The sequence below is a fragment of the Littorina saxatilis genome, linkage group LG5, assembly GCF_037325665.1.
Source record: "Littorina saxatilis isolate snail1 linkage group LG5, US_GU_Lsax_2.0, whole genome shotgun sequence".
Classification (NCBI taxonomy): Eukaryota; Metazoa; Mollusca; class Gastropoda; order Littorinimorpha; family Littorinidae; genus Littorina; species Littorina saxatilis.
The window spans coordinates 32840049-32857476 of record NC_090249.1 but is presented as its reverse complement, the minus strand read 5'-3'; the positions used below and the strand labels follow the sequence as shown (position 1 = coordinate 32857476).

The 17428-nt window shown below is 42.2% G+C and overlaps 1 protein-coding gene across 6 annotated transcripts in view; it reads right to left on the bottom strand.

The window, feature by feature from the left end:
- Positions 1–1005: 1005 nt before the first annotated feature.
- Positions 1006–17428, bottom strand: part of LOC138966907 (uncharacterized) — a 272207-nt gene continuing 255784 nt past the window's right edge. For all 6 annotated transcript variants that reach the window (XM_070339303.1, XM_070339301.1, XM_070339300.1 and 3 more), the window contains one exon: positions 1006–7164. In XM_070339303.1, the coding sequence (XP_070195404.1) occupies positions 6627–7164 (538 nt within the window). In that variant the 3' untranslated portion in view covers positions 1006–6626. The remainder of the gene's footprint in view (positions 7165–17428) is intronic.

The following is a 17428-nucleotide window of genomic DNA, read 5'->3' as shown; positions in this document are numbered from 1 at the left end:
CGGCATGCGTGATTGCTTGCCGGCTTGCTTGCGCGTGCGTGTGTGCAGTTAAAAAATAAAATAATCCAGAAGCGGTGCGTTATAGTGTTTCTGTTCGTACAGTATCTTTGTTCACAGTTATATGGCTTGATTCTAACCATAAGGACTGGAAGTAGAGTTAAAATAGGTCACACGCCAAATTGACCAGTCCCAAAGAAAAAGTTTATTGAAGCCGTCATCGTATATTTTTTCTTTTAGATTTTACTAATTTATGTAATAGTGATTCTTGTGCAAAAGTCTAATACCCCATACCCACGTTTCATACATTATCTTATAAATAACGGCTAAACGCAGCTGCCTCTCTTTAGCAATCCTTGACCTTACGTAAAACTATCTTTGAAAAATGTAATGTCATTTTTTTTAATACATTTCCTCGTGTGAAGACTATAGAAAGAAGTGTGTTTTCTGACCAAATGAGCGGGAGTAGGGGTAGTACAAGTATCATAGTTCAAAATAAAAGTAACTGTGTTTTTTGTGTTCTGTTTTGTTAGCATAAAAGTAACAGCGTTTTGTGTTCTATTTGGTTTCTCTTTCAGTGAACTTCATGTGTTTTTATTATTTATTCAGTGAAGGCACTAAGCGTGCTTGGTAAGAGTGAAACAGAAAACAAACCTATAATGACTTAAAACACCCACGAACTCTTCCTGGCTATCCGTCACACACACAAAACAAGACACAGTCGGGGCTGAGACACGCACGCGCACATACACATTCACACTTGTACAGACATAAAGACACAGACAGACAGAGTGACACACAGATTTACATACACACAGTTGCACACACAGAGCGACACATACCCTTATATAGTGACATTGACACACACACACAGTGACACACTCACATTGACACACACACATAGTGACATACACACTTACACGCACGCACGTTGACACACACGCTTTCACACACACACACACACACACACACACACACACACACACACACACTTAACCAACACAGTCACTTCTTCATGTCTTTTAATAAAATCAGTCTTGGCCAACAAAACAAACAGCATGTTCTTCATTTTTTCATTTATTTTCTTCTTAGATCGCTGTCGCTTAAATTGATATTGTAATTGTAAGCCTGCAAGAACGATAACAAAGATGTCACGCGACGAAATACGTGATGCCAATTTACAATGCATAATGACAAATACATTACAGATCACAATGTCATGAGGCGAAAGAAAGCACACGCAGTCTAGGTCGATTTCCTCGAGTCAGTTTTATACGCACTTAAAAACAAATTGGAAAACATAAGGGGAACAATAGCGTGCCCCCGGTCTTTCAAAGATCTATTTCCTAGTGTTTCACTTTATGTGGAACAACACATGAACAAATCGTAATAATCCGTCTTTCCCGGTTCGATGCCTAAAAAAACCCATTGTTGCCTCGAAACTGTACAGCTCTAAAAATTGATTTTTTTGTTGTTTATATATCTACCGACAAAGAAACGTCCCCATAAAAACGTAATACGTTTTTGATTATGAATGTTCCCATAAAAAGCCTTCAACTTGTTTAAAAACAAAAATAACAAAGCATGTGGTTAAAAAGATAACAAAAACGCTTTCGGGAAAGACTTGCCTTGGCTCAAGCGACTGGAATTAAATATTAATGATTCAAAACTGTTTACATCGAAGCGACTAGATTTTCAAGCAAAACACTAATGGGTTATGTACGGATGAAAATTTCATTATGGTGTTTGAAATAATGCAACCAATGCTAGAAATTCAAATAAAAATGAACCCTTTACATGATTTCCAAACGTGCTCAGCGAATGAAAGTTTGACACTTCTGTAACGCTGCAGCTGTACGTAGCACAGTGGTTGTCTGGGTAAGCGTGCACATATCACTTGCTTTGTGATAAATAACAAGCTTAACTCATATCAAAAAAATTATATTTCAAATCTTTCTCATAATTATGTATCTGCTTTTACAAAAATATATACACAGTAGGACAAGGAGAACCAACCAAATCGAAGAAAGCGCGTACACTTACAAACACAATGGAAGATATTGCACTAGACTCTGAAATGTAGTTTTTCTTTTAAGGAAATATGCGGTTGCTCGCCTGCATGTGCACCTGATACACACGTTCAAACAACATACATTCACACTCATATATATATATAGAACTCACAGTTGTACAACCTCAGCCACGAAACTGGATTTTTCACACAAACATTCTAATCAAAACGCGACAGAAGAATGGACTGACTGCTTCACACAAGGCAAAAAAGACACAAAAACGCCAATAAACATTACCGGTCATGAATTAATCAATCAAAAAGCAAACCCGCAGACTAATATACATGTTCATGATCAATTAAATAATACTAAAAGCTTGTGACGCACACGGCAACTACACAAGACACTTCAGATCAGGACAAATATACTTCAGGAATGAATGATCAATTAGAACGTCGCGTAATAATCTGAAGACAAGAAAACGCCTGGTCAAGCAAAAGGATATTTCGATATGGTAACTTACGGAATAATAGCTATAGGATGTTCAATGTGTAGAAGTCAAGCCACAGCCTTGAAGTATACACAGTACATGCTCACATGATCAACAACAAATGATTCATTTTGTTTCTGAGCTGTACTTTCTTATTTCAGCTTTTATCAGCTTGTTACCTGCATCTGAATTATTATTATTTGTGTAAGGTCATACATAACGTCATGGTAATTAAAGCACTTGTTGCAAAGTCGCAGGTTTTTTTGCGACAGAGCAGTCACTGAGTGAGTGACACAATGATTCGAATGAAGTGAAGCTGTTTAGTCCTTATGGGAACAATTGTCGCACCATGTTACTGTTAGCCCTAACCTTGTCATACTTTGCCCCAGTAAGATTTGCACTGCTCAGCTGGCCGTGCTGATCATAACATCTGCAAATGATTATCGTTCCCTATTACACACGTCGATGGCGGAATTCACTGGCAAGATAAGACTGTGTGTGTTCATGAATAGGCTATCAAATTAACCATGAAATATATATATATCTATATATATCAACAACAACAGGAAATTGTTAATGAATGGATGAGTGCCTCTGAAGGGGTACCTATGTGTGTCAGTGAACCATGTCTAGTATGATCCAGGAAAACTTTATATTTTTTCGGAAGCTCTAATAAATAAAATCGTTCCAGCGTCTGGGGAAGCCGAGATAGGAAGGGTGGTACTGGTAGGGCTGAGGTGTTGTGGATAGGGACAATGAAAGATACAATTCATATTGTTCTCACACAGCTTTCTCCAATCACAAAGAAAACCAATTTCTTGGTGTGTCTGCATGATTTCCTGTGTGTACACAACCCTGTTCTCTGCCATATTTTTGTCTTTTTTTTTCTTCTCCAATTTTTTTAATTTTTTTTAATTTTTTTACCGCATCAGCGCCGAGGAGCCAATTAATTCACAAACCATAAATACTTCTCCTTCAAGATAATATCGGCACAGTGGATAGCAGCACCTGTGTCTATAAGCAGTTCGCCAGCACGCATCTGTCTTTCGAGTTTTCACTAAGAACACTGCTGCAATGTGGCGTGTGACGTCACAACTTCCTGACGATAAAATGCTTGGCTGTCACCGTAACGCATGCTCGTGCAATGCATGATATTTATTGATCGTTCCTATCGAGAGATCCGATAATTGATGTTTGGCAAAACAAAACCCGCGCCCACACTAAATGCGCGGCATGCAAATTCATCCAATCATTGATAGAAAACGTCCGCCGATTAATCGGTGGAACATGTTGCAACCATTCTCTTTTATCACTTAAAAAAAAAAAATTCTTTCAACAAAAGCAAGTCTACGACTGTTCACAGTGATGTAATTGCTAAAACGGTCACGCAGACAACGCCCCCACCCCCTCCCAGCAAACAAAGAGAATTTTACCACATGGAGTTAGTTACTGGCTCAGTTGCTCATGATTTGTGTGTTAATGCAATTGTCTATGCTAATGCTATCATAAACATCGCGCTGCTAACAGGATTACATGAAATATTCCGATTCCGACTAATTAGCACCGAAACCGGCTGTGACAAATATGCTGCGAAAAGAAATAGAGGGATGTTGAAAGAGAATGGGGGTGGGGAGGGGGGCACGAATGTTGGCTCAGGAAGGGGTGCTAGGACGAGCTAGAGCACGTAATCTGAAACTGATCGAAAAGCCAATTTCTAAGTAGCTTTGCTTGGTATTTTACTGGTATTTTACAACAACAAAGGTTTTACAAAGACGCCTGACTCAGTCCGTAGATTTTCAAACCGCTTTGACAACGTTGAAACAATATCTTTTGAAAGAAGGTCTTCTCGTTGAATTGTTGTATCGAGACAACCTCTCCGCGAATGCAACTCGACGGTGCGCCTTCGGTTTCTATGGCTTTTAACCATAACGACGTACCCGTTTTCGCTGTTGTCCTACTTACGCGTTACAGGCGCTATACCGACCATTACATCTTTAACCAGTGCTGCCCTCAAGCAAAATATCTTTAAAAGACACAACTGAATCTAGCTGATCTTTACTAAAATTGTACACTTTTTTAATGTATCTCTTTATTATTTTTTTTCAAAGGGTTTTGCCAAAAAGGGCAGAACAGCAAAACGCTGTCTCTCGTCTTTTATTAAGCCTTCTGTACCCCTCTTTTAGAGGGGAACCAATATTTTTCAACCTGTTTATTATCAGAGGCTCTCTGAAACGACGAGGAACAAAACTTGACATTTACCCACATGCAATGTCCGAATCCTACATAAACTGAAAGGTACGCTTAATATGTTTACTTATCATCCTACCCTCATCGTTTTGTTTACTTGTTTGTCTTTTGTTGTTGTGTTTGTTTGTGTTTTAATGGCGATTTCTTAACTACCACCTTTTAAAATTTTGAAACTATTGTATACCTAGTCTGAAATTGTGCAGTGGAACGTAAGAGGCAATAATACGAAAACAAAAAGAAATCAGCATCTCACATAATTATTACATTCAGATTCATCATACTGTGACAAACATAATATTAATAATCTGAAACTAGTATAACATGCTCTTGAGAATCATCAGTCTCACACTGTACCACCAGTTTATTCACTTCACCTTAAACCCCAGTTGATCATAGATTGTATCACATAGCCATTAAAAACACCATAATCGCATGGTATTGTACGTCTAAATTTACACATTAAAAACTTTACAAAGGAAGCAAAACTAAGACGTGCAGAGAAACCTGATTCTACCTTTTGAGAAATTTTTTTTGTCCATCAAGCTTTAATTCCACAATGAAAAGTAATGTACTGCTTATAGAGTGAAATGCCTATCAAAGCAGATTGTAATGGCGTTGGAATACAGTTGAAATGATCTCCATGGATGAACTATAAGCTCCAGTCACCGAAAATAATGTTCTCTCTAAAAAAAGGAAGAAAAAAAGAAACAATGAATTTCAGGGTCATATATTATAAACTTTGAAACGAAGATGCCGACACAATGAAGTTCAGATTCACGACGACTTAATGAAACTTAGATCCTGTGGTTCAACTTCAAATACACACATATAACCTAAATGGAGATTCTTCAAGCACGTTTTGCAGAATGGCGAAAAAATGGCAACACATAAAATCGCAAACCACAGAAAGAAGACACTGACGATCAAAAAGCGTTACGTTCCATTCCCGGATTTCTGCAGGCGGATGATGACATAGGCGTGACGTCACGTGCTAGCTCGCCAATCAGAATGAAGATGCGAAAAAATCCTTAGATATGACAAAGAGGGAGCTTTAAGGAGACGTTATGTTAGTCTGTTTCGTTACTTCATAGCGTCAAATCCACCAAGCCAAATCTTTGTTGTGTATTCCAATCTACAAGCTAAGTACTGCTTCGCCTCACCAGGTTTTAACACCTTGAACTTTTTCTCTGACTCATCTTTTGTCAGGTCACCAACAGAAATAAACAACACTGACACCAAAGCACATGGAACAAGCACAAGTAGGTATCCATGTTCCTTCCCATTTATGTAAACGTGAATCTTCTCTAACACCCAATTCACCAGGATTCTCGACCTCTGGCGTTTGCAAAGGATAGCCATCACCGTGAAGAACACAATCCTTTCGAATCATCCCACTTGCCTCCGAAAAGGATTTCTAACAGTCACGATTTCTGCTCCCGAAGGGTCGGTATGACCCATGCCCACGGAAACCCGAGCAGAGAGGTCGGGTCGGGATGGCGGGTGAAGGAATCTAGTTCTGCAGCACATCCTTGTCGTTGAATTAACTCGTGTTCAGGAAGGGTGTGTGTCTTTCTTTCACGGTCCATGCAATTGCAATATCGCTAAGTCATATAAGATAAGCTTTCTCGATCACTCAGCTGTATTAAGTTGACCACTCACTGCACAAGCTTCAATCTTGATGATGACGCTTATGGAACGCGAAAGTAAAAAGATGCCAGGAGAAGTAGTAGCAGTAGTAGAGATTCCGAAGACAAAGAGAGAAACCAGGAGACGTTGTTTCAGTTGTAGTTGTTGTTGTGTCCAGAAATGAACCAGAGAAATGAGACGCGAAAAACAAAGCACAAACAAAAAAGAAAGAGACGTTTCTAGAGAGACTATCGCTACATGACCGTGCAGCACTTGGGCCGCCGTTTGGCTTTGTCCTTGTCCTGCTGATCACCACCAACACCAGGGGCTGCCCCCGCATTGTCATTCCCCACCCCTCTGCTCCCGTCAGCTGTGGGGGACCCCCCGACCTCCAACCGCACTCCGTCGGGGGACGTGCCCCCCACCACGCCGTCTCCAGCCTTGCCGTTCACCCGGGGAACCGCCTCCCCCGGTGCTGGTGCTATCCCGGCTTGTGCCTTGCTGGCTGAAGAGGGGGAGATTCGTTCCTCCAGGACTGCTGCTGCAGCGGCGGCAGCATTGTTGTTGTTGGCGTTGGCCAGTAACGTGCCGTCGGCGGCGTCGTAGCTGGTGTCGCCCGTCGGGTGGTGAGCCTTGCTCGGATCGTAGTGCTCGGGACTGCTGTGCTGGACGTACTTGCCCTCCTGGTTCAGATAGAACTTGTCGCGCACGATGGTGGCTTTTTTCAGCAGCTCCTCGGCCTCCTTGCTCAGGTCCCCGCCCGGCAGGAACGGGTTGTCACGGCTTTCCAGGCTGTTAACATAGCAAAGAATAAATGGTGAGTTGGCGATTTGAGAATCGAATCAATGACAAAACACGGTTGGTTGAATTCAATGGCAATTCAATGACAAAACAAGGCTGGGTGAATTCAAGGGCAATTCAATGACTAAACAAGGCTGGGTGAATTCAAGGGCAATTCAATGACTAAACAAGGTTGGGTGAATTCAAGGGCAATTCAATGACTAAACAAGGTTGGGTGAATTCAAGGGCAATTCAATGACTAAACAAGGCTGGGTGAATTCAAGAGCATGTTAAACACACCGGAACAACGATGATCTGTTATAATATATGAGAAGGTGCAACTTAAAAGATCGAATCAAGTCAAAAACAAAACCAAGTAAAGACAAGGACAAGCTGTGGCAGTACAGGTTCTTCATGCTAGCATCACATGCAAAAATGATGAGTTAGAAGAGTTTGGGGCTACTTTATTGAAAGGTCGAGTAAATTTCTAAGAAAAAGTCTGGTGAAGTCACGAACAAGTCATAGATATAACCGTTCACGGGTTGTCAAGCTGCATTTAATACTGCTATGCGTCAAGACAGTACAACGGCATGGTTGCACAATACCCAAACACAAATGAACACGCAGAAGAGTACCTGGAATCGGAAGCGAGTTTCGATGTGGGGGACGCCAACAAATAAACACAGAATACACCCACATACCCCGACTGGGCAAAGTCATGCGAAGATAACTGATGTGAAATACCAAAAACCGTATACAAATAGAGATAGAGAGAGAGAGAGAGAGAGAGAGAGAGAGAGAGAGAGAGAGAGAGAGAGAGAGAGAGAGAGAGAGAGAGAGAGAGAGAGAGAGAGAGAGAGAGAGAGAGAGATCATAGGGGTTGGGGCAGGGAGGACGGGAGTCAGTGATACATTCATTATTACATGTTACACACAAGGTCTCAATATTCCAATTTAATATTTAGGCCTTTCTCCAAGTCATAACGCATGGCGAACGCATAACAACCCCTTTGTCTCTGAGGTCGCAGAGTTACGAGGTACTATGTTGCCACCTTTCTCTTCCCAGTTCCGCGGCGCAAGGTAGGGTAATAACTTTCTCCTGAAAGTACCCCCAATAAATCACGTGAGTTATTGTACCTACACCCTCCTACCTCATAATCCCACTGTGAAGTAAGATCGCTTGACTTTCATATATGATAGCACAACAGTACCAAAAGTGAAAATTACGGAGATCACAATGATGCCTGCTATCACCACCAAAATATTCAAGAACACTGTTAGATACCGTTAAAATATGTATATTTGGATCTGTGGACGCAAGTGTGCCCCGTAAGAGTGACCAGAGAAAACAGTTGCATAAGTGATCTCGGCGATTATGATCAAAAGAACCACCTTGTTCTTTAATATTTGTGGGTCCCTGTTCTGTTGGAACAGCGCCATAAAGTATTGACAGTAATAAACTTGCATGGTACATCGGCATTTTAAAGGTGTTCAATTATCAAAAGTACACGTAGTACTCTCAGTCAATGCCAGTGACGTATTTTCGACAAACATCTTAATTGCAAGGGTGGCCACGGCAATGATTCCGAAGCCTACAGTGGTCTTTGTTATGTTCAATGATTATAAATATCATCACAAGAATTTTCACTTCTGGCGCGAGAATACTGTCATACTTTCAGCCACTCAAGTTAAGTTTCAGGCTGTGCAGCTCCATCGCCAGCACACAGCAGAGCTGCACGTGCGTCCTAGAAGAATAAATAGTGTGTGGGATGAAGTGTGGGCGCTACTCGAGGGTTTGTTATAAACCAAGCATAAACACTATAAGTGTGTGGGGGTTGCGGGGGACGCTTTTGAGTCGGTCATAAAACATGATGATGATGGAGAGGGAGAGACAGAGAGGGAGAATCATCCACAAACACACACACACACGTCTCACGACGAACTGGTATTAATGTCAGTTCTGCCGAACAAAAATAGAACAAAAATATATTTAAAAAAACCCAAAAAAAAACCCACTAATTCACACAAAAACGATAACAAAGAATGAAAATGAAGGCGTCGAAGATAAATAAAAAAAAATGATTGGGAAGATGTCGAACGGAGAAAAAAACACGCAAACAAAACTCTGGACTGTGGAAATTCAGGGATTGTCAGCTACAATCAATATTCACTTGAGACACAGAACAGGGAAAAACACGTAGGAAACAGACTTTCGGCATGGCACTTCTTAAAAGAAAGCGTGCGCGCTTGTGTGTGTGTGTGTGTGTGTGTGTGTGTGTGTGTGTGTGTGTGTGTGTGTGTGTGTGTGTGTGTGTGTGTGTGTGTTTGTGAGTGCACATTGTTCTGAAGCACAAAGGCAAACAGAAATTACGAATTCAAAGACACTAAAGACCCCATCACAATGCTGTTTCACGAGAAAGAGAGAGTAAAAAAAATCTTCAAGCCGACATAAAACGATGGATCGTGTGCGGAATACCAAATAGCGATGAAACAGCAAGAATTCCAGGGAGAGGGGGGGGGGGATGCACAGCGGTTTGTGTACAGTGAGAGCTTCAAGCCATTATCGATCGCAGGGCAGGGAATTGAGGAGGGGTCGGTTTTGCTGGACCCCGTCAACTCACACAAACACGCACTTGCTGCCTGCTTTGCATCTGGACAGCATAACTCTTGATTTGCAATTTACACAGGCGCAAGAAGAAGCGACTACAAGAATTGTTGTCAGAGACTGTAAAGTATTCAAGTTCTGCTGTGATTAAAGTAGATAAAGTATGTCAACGTAACACCGGTATGTCCTCGATCCCCAGTAAGGGGATGGGGTGGGGGTGTGGAGTATGTGTGAGTAGGTCATAATGGGTGTGAGGGGGTGGGGGTGGGTGTTGTGTCAGTGTGTTTGTGTGTGTGTGTGTGTGTGTGTGTGTGTGTGTGTGTGTGTGTGTGAGTGTGTGTGTGTGATTGTTTTGATGTATGCACAATAAGTGTGTGCATGTGAGTGACGTAAAGACACAATTTCAAATTGAGCAGAGAACTTCATCATTATGTATACACCTTCCTTAGCATGTGCAGGGGGAGGATTAGAAGGGCAGAGAATGGGGCCTATACTTCTCAGTCCCCCCCTAAGCCCTGTTGAGCAGCCTCTGCTCTTCTAATCCAAAGTAGAAACAGAACACCGCCGATCCCCTAGTGTTACAACTAATCCTTCCAGAAGCTTTAGTCTCAAAAGGCACACAATCTATACACCAAAGTTACCGCACAGAAACACAAACGCACCACGGAATAGATTACTGGCACCAGACTTCATCCAATTCGGTACACCTCTCCCTTGGCATTTACGACCACCAAGACCCGTCGAAAGTGTGGCCGAAACACCGACCACAGTCACTTCGATTTTGTCTAGCCTGGCTGAAGTTTCTTTTTCCTTTGACTTACCCAGTAAATAAATCTATGTAGCCGACATTTGACCGAAGTCAGTTCACGTTGATACAATCGAATTTGTCTGACAAACTGAATCCAAATTATCTAGCTTGTAACCACACGGACAAAAAAAGACAAGAAGATACGTTCTCTACCAAGGACTAAACACGAAGATTTGTGCTTCGGATCTCCGAGCAGTACCAGCAATATGTATATGTTACAGTAAATTCTCAATACCAGGACATTTACAAAATCCCTGAAAATGTATACCCATTCCGCGACTTCCCTTCGCAAACTTAGTAAGCATCAAACCATCGGATTGGCCGTCATGAACAGGCCAAAAAAAAGACTAGTCTTATGTCTGCGGCCCACGACCCGGCTCAAATGTGTGGATTATGTCAAAGGGTTCGCATATATGTCAAAATTTCTGGAATTCTGTCAGGCCAGTCTGTCCGTATACATGTCTGTTCATCCAAACAAGACTGGCTGCATAAACTCCCACAAGGAGGTCTATGTCTATATCTCTGTGGTCTAGGACCATTACTGTATAGCAATGGTCGCCCGTTTAAAGCTGCGTACACGTAGGTGACTGCGAACAAATCAAACCATTTAATGTCAGAGAAAGAGAGAGATAGAGAGAGAGAGAGAGAGAGAGAGAGAGAGAGAGAGAGAGAGAGAGAGAGAGAGAGAGAGAGAGAGAGAGAAAGAGAGAGAGAGAGAGAAAGAAAGAGAGAGAGAGAGCACTCCGTGTTCACCAGTGATGCACACACGGCCACTGCTTGACTGGGAGTTACCCAAACAACAGGTGGTTCATGTCGAGTTCCTTCAGTTCACGAAGCAGACTCCACCCTCAGGAACTGATCTCCGCCCAAGCAGAGCCTACCGAAGTAGCCTCATTCTTCACTAACTTTAGCGAGCAGAGCACTATCACTCTGTTTGGTCCCCACCTTCTTTCCATTTAGCCTTTAATATAATAGCCTTTTATATGATATAATAATATGAAAGGCTTTTATATAATAGCCTTTGGCGTGTTGCGCTTGTTTCATACCCGGGTATCGTTTTACGCCGTTTTTCGTAAACAGCATTGATAGATGGGTACAAAGTCGGTGTAACAAGAAGCTGAGAACGAAAACAGACGTAACACGCCAACACTGCATCAACAATCAGGGATGGACACAAACTATTTGCCTGTCGCAGATTCTTGATAGCTTGTCGCAACTATCAGCATAATTTGACGCACTTTTTCGCAAAATCCACCACAAGCAAAGGCGTCAAATAGAAGCACCCAGCACTCACATCCTGACCTCAGGTCAAAATGAGTTCGGCTCATTCTCTCCCTGACAGGATGCCTTGAGTTTTCTTGTCTGGCAAGGAAACCGATTTTTTTTTTATTTTTTTATTTTTTTTACATATTTAGAGATTTTTGTAATGTATTATTGATATAAGCAGATTCGCGATCGTCGATAATGATTTTTCATGGTGTTTTGTAATTTTTAAATTACAAAGGAATTGATATGTAAGACAGTTTCAAGCGAGCTATTTTTCGCGGCTGTATTTACTGTGCAAACAACTCTAAATATGGCAAAAGTGTCACGTGATAATCACCGTTTGGTTTCGGCGCTCACTGGAGCAGACGATTTTTTCTGTAACCAGTTGACAGTGATGAAACCATATATTACGGTCTCCTTCCGGCAGCAGTCCCAAAATGTCGACTTGTTTTGACCTTAGAACGATGTCTTTATCATAACTGTGAAGAACAGAACGGAGATCACTGTCGAAGTCGGCCAATCTGCAATCATTTTCGTCTCGCGAACACTGATCTCAAATTTAGATTAGTGCTCGCGAAAAACATATGGGAGATAACTCTGTATTCTTATTTTGATAGATTCGCGTAGGACTGTAGCGTCCGGTCAGAGAGATAACTGGCGATAGCCGTTGAGCGATGACTGATCAGAATGCCAGACTATGATAACACCGCCGTTGCTTTCCAGACACTAACCCTAATCTCGCTCATCCATTCACTCTCACCCAACCGAGACAAATCGCCCAATTAAGGCTTATTTTGCCAACAGCATCCCATCCCACCGAGTAATAAGTCTAAGACAACTGGAAACTGTGGTAATGTCGAGGAGGTGTAACTTTTACCATGTATGATCTTGTGTTTCGCCGTGTAACTACTAACTAATGATTCAACGACAATTGTGAAAACTCCTAGGAGTTACAGCGCTTGTAATCTTGTCCTCGAGCGGACGTAATTCATGGCTTCTGGACGCTGCCAAGACAAACAGGGGCATACTTTATTTGGCAACGCCTGTTCCGGTGGCAGACAATGGAGACCGGAAAGTGATAGTGCGGCGGTCTTTCATGAATGATAAATAGTAATTTCCATCTCATCAGAGTGTACGTGTGTACGTGTGTACGTGTGTGTGTGTGTGTGTGTGTGTGTGTGTGTGTGTGTGTGTGTGTGTGTGTGTGTGTGTGTGTGTGTGTGTGTGCGTGCGTGTGTGTGTGTGTGCGCGCGCATAGTTTTCGAAGGACGTATCAATTTCTGATAATATAAAGTGCTTGTTGAACATAAACTCCGCGAACTTCTCATAAATGTCAAACAGCGGTCAGGATTTCTTCTTTTACATCAAACGCAGACAAACGCACGCATTCTCTGTCTGTCTTTCTCACACCCTCTCTCTCCATCTCTGTCTGTTTGTCTCTCTTTCTCTCATCGTTTAGACTAAGTCTAGGAGAGCCTAATGTCACCTCTCCCATATATATAAACAAACCCTTACACGTAGACTTGTTCAGAACAGCATCCACTGCAATTATACATAATTATACAGTCTGACTAGATTCATGCCGAGTCAGCAGATCAACAAACAAACGGCCGGGTCATACCTAAGACTTTAAAATTGGCAATCTAGTGGCTGCTCCGCCTGGCGTCTGGCATTATGGGGTTAGTGCTAGGACTGGTTGGTCCGGTGTCAGAATAATGTGACTGGGTGAGACATGAAGCCTGTGCTGCGACTTCTGTCTTGTGTGTGGCGCACGTTGTCAAAGCAGCACCGCCCTGATATGGCCCTTCGTGGTCCGCTGGGCGTTAAGCAAACAAACAAACAATCTCCGTGTCCTTAATTTCCTTGGCCGACACTAGCTTGACACACTTGCCTGGTCCATATCTCGACAAGCTGCAGACGTATGAATAAATCAAGACACAACAGGTTGTGGCCACAAATGTCAATTAAACGATTATGGAGGTCAATAATGATCAAATGTTTGATATGCAGTATGGGCATATTGGCATATTGCCACGACCGTGAATTGTTGTCGTCCTTCAGTCATGGCCGAATGTCAAGATCGCGGCTGTCCTCATTTTGACCCAGTGTCTACGTCATGTGACTGTCGTCGCTGACACGTGCAACTCGGAATTTTGGACACATTTTCGTATTTGCCACCTCTGTCAATCTTGATTTTGGGATCGTCGTTTGATGTCAAACGGTAACAGAACAAGCAACAAAGAGAGAGAGAGAGAGAGAGAGAGAGAGAGAGAGAGAGAGAGAGAGAGAGAGAGAGAGAGAGAGAGAGAGAGAGAGAGAGAGAGAGAGAGAGAACTCAGAACTTTATTACATAAGGATAAAGGTTTTAGGCTTAGCCTAATCTTCCAACCTGTCCTTGGAACATATACAGAGAATAATTGTAAACGAAAGCAAAGACTGCGCACATACACACACACACATCCACACCCACGTATACACACACACATGCACACATAAACTCACACACACACACACACACACATGCACACACACACATGCACACACACACACACACATATACACACACACATGCTCGCGCGCGCGAGCGTGCGCTCGCATATCTACACACAAGCACATGCTATCATTTCATACCTAAAAGGAACAGTATCTAATCAAAGTATTAAACTAGTAAAACATCAAAATAATGGTCGAGTATAAACATAAAAAACAAAACACTTAAGAGCATTGCATACATTATCCGAGTACACAATGGAAACTAGACAGCAGGGGCAGTTTATAGTGTGCTCAAATGTGTGTGCAACTGCCTTTTAAAGGCCTTTAATGATGCGGATCGTTTGATTTCTATTGGCAAAGAATTCCACAGAGATGATCCTGAAAAAGCTAAGCTGGATTTATAAAGATCTATACGAGGAATTGGAGGAAGTAAATTTTGAGACCCATACCTCTTCGTAACATGTGTAAAATAGGATTGCACATAACTGGGCACATCACCATGAACTACTTTATACATAAAGACAGCCTTATTGTATGCAAGGTGGGTTTTTAGGGGAAGGAAATTAAGGATGTTTAACTTCATTTCTGTAGACATGTGCGATTCATACAGGATAAGTTTTGCAGCACGACGGTACAAAGAACTGAGTTTTAATAAGTGAACATCGCTGCAGCCATCCCACAATGTCGAAGCAAAATTAATATGAGGCATTATATGAGCATGAACGAACATTTTTAATGTTTCAGACTTCGCATAATGTTTGAGTTTTGACAGCAAATACAAATTCCTTGATAACACTTTGCAGAGGTTGCTTATGTGTGTTTACCATTTCATTTCTTCATCAACAGTTACACCAAGTATGCGGTGTTCTTTAACTTGCTGTATTTGAGTTGTACCTAAGGTCAGTTGTAATTTAAGAGGACTTAGCTGATGCTTTTGTCTTGTGGTAATAACAATGCTTTTAGTTTTTTCTGGGTGCAGTATCATGGCATTTGATGTGCACCATTTCGCAACTTCGTCCAAAGTGTTCTTCAGGGAAGAATTTACTGATTCCAACGAGGTGTTACTGGTATGGATAGACGAATCGTCTGCAAAAAACTCGCATTTGACTTTATCATCCGATACATGTAAAGGCAAATCATTAACGTAAATACAAAAGAGAATAGGTCCTAATATAGACCCTTGAGGGACGCCATGTCTTACTAGTGCAGTAGACGAATTCTGGCATTGTAGAGTGACATACTGTGTCCGGTCAGCAAGATACGATTTAAAGAAGTCACAGACCGAATCGTTTCTCAAATAATAGTGTAATTTTTTCAGCAATATGGAATGATCGACTAAGTCAAATGCTTTCTTAAAGTCCAAAAACAATGCTCCTGTAACTTCAGACTTGTTCATTGCTGACAGCCAAGCTTCGCAGAGAGACGTAAGAGCTGTGTGGCAAGAATGCTTGGACCGAAAACCGGATTGAAACTGATGGAACAAATTTTGTTCTTCCATGTAAGCAAGAAGATGCTTGTGCCCATGCCTTTCTAATGGAGGGAGAGAGAGAGAGAGAGAGATGTCTTGGATTCTGTCCAGTATTCGCACATTCCACACATCCCCCGCCCTACCTCAGTTGTTTTTTTAAATTCGAGAAGTAGGTCAAATACAAGCACATGACGTCACACTTACCGTGTTTTCAACATTACTGGCACGTACGCCACAACTGGCGTGCTATGTATGCTTAGCGGAATTCTTGTCAACACACTTCTCGGTATTATCCTTTCCCTTGCGGGTAAGTCTCAACCACCGTTGCCGTATGCCGCAGGAACAACAGTAGCAGAAAATCCAACAACAACAACAGCCTGTAGCATCCACAGCCTCATAATGCCAGCCTACACTACACTATCATCACCGCCGACACAACAACACACTTCACTACTACATGTACAACCATCACCGCTCCGGACACTGAAAACGACGGGGCGGTAACAATGCCAAATATTTATATTTCGGAGCCGAGGGGCAAAGCTGGTAAAGTCTACGTTGAGGTCAGATCTTCTGAGTTTGGTGGTATTGATTTTGTCAATTCAGCATCACTTTCTTATCTGCTTGCTACAAACTATAGTGATGTGCCCAATACACAATAGATATTCCACGGCTGATGCCGAGAGAAGTCACGGTAAAAGCTTACACACCACACTCTAGGTCCACGTCAGAATAGTCTGAATTCGTCGACATTGCACTTGCAAAATGACCTTAATTTTCTTATCTTTTCATCCTTATTTTCCAAGGTTATCTTATGCCCTTCCTACTGCGCTTCCTGTCGAAAACGGCACACACACTCACACAATTGCCATCACACTATCTGGCTTCACCAACTTGTTGGTTCGACAGAGAGGAGTAACTTTCAAGCGCGTGCGATTTCGTCATTTGTGGCTCTACCAGGGGCTACAGCTAACAGCAGCAGCTTGCGTTGTTGTTGGGTGCGGTGGTGGTGGTGGTGGTGATGGTGCGTGAGCGACGCCGTCGGCTTTTTCACTGACTGGCGCTGCACTGACTTTGGTGATGTTGCGTCCATTGTACCGCCGCTGGTGTAGTTTGCTGTTACGCAGCCAAAAACTACGATTACTTTCCTTTTCTCTTTTTTACATTTAGTCAAGTTTTGACCGAAAGAGTCTCGGAACGTCCGTGGTCCGTTGTCCCTCAATTTACTACAATCAATCATGAGGGTAACCTTATTACACAATATCCCGTGTACAACAAGTCCCCCCCTCCAATTTTTTTTTGACAGCCCTTCCATGTACATCCAAGCTTTGCATCAACCACCAGCTTGCATTCGAGGGGGGAAATGACAGAAAGTGTTACAATTGTGGTTCCCTTGCCCTACCAATTTCACAATCAGTGAAGTTTGGTCCTTTGTGAACGACAGACATAACCTAGCTGACGTGTCACGCGGTCTTATTACCGTATTTTGTGTACATACATGTATTGATAAGTGTGTGGGACTGGGGTCGAGCTGAAGGTAAAGGAAGTGGTAGAAGTGGGACTATTTTCATGTCGGTGATGGTGGCAGTGGGATGGAGTCCAACAGATCATTGTTATAAGTGACGGTGAGTTGCGAT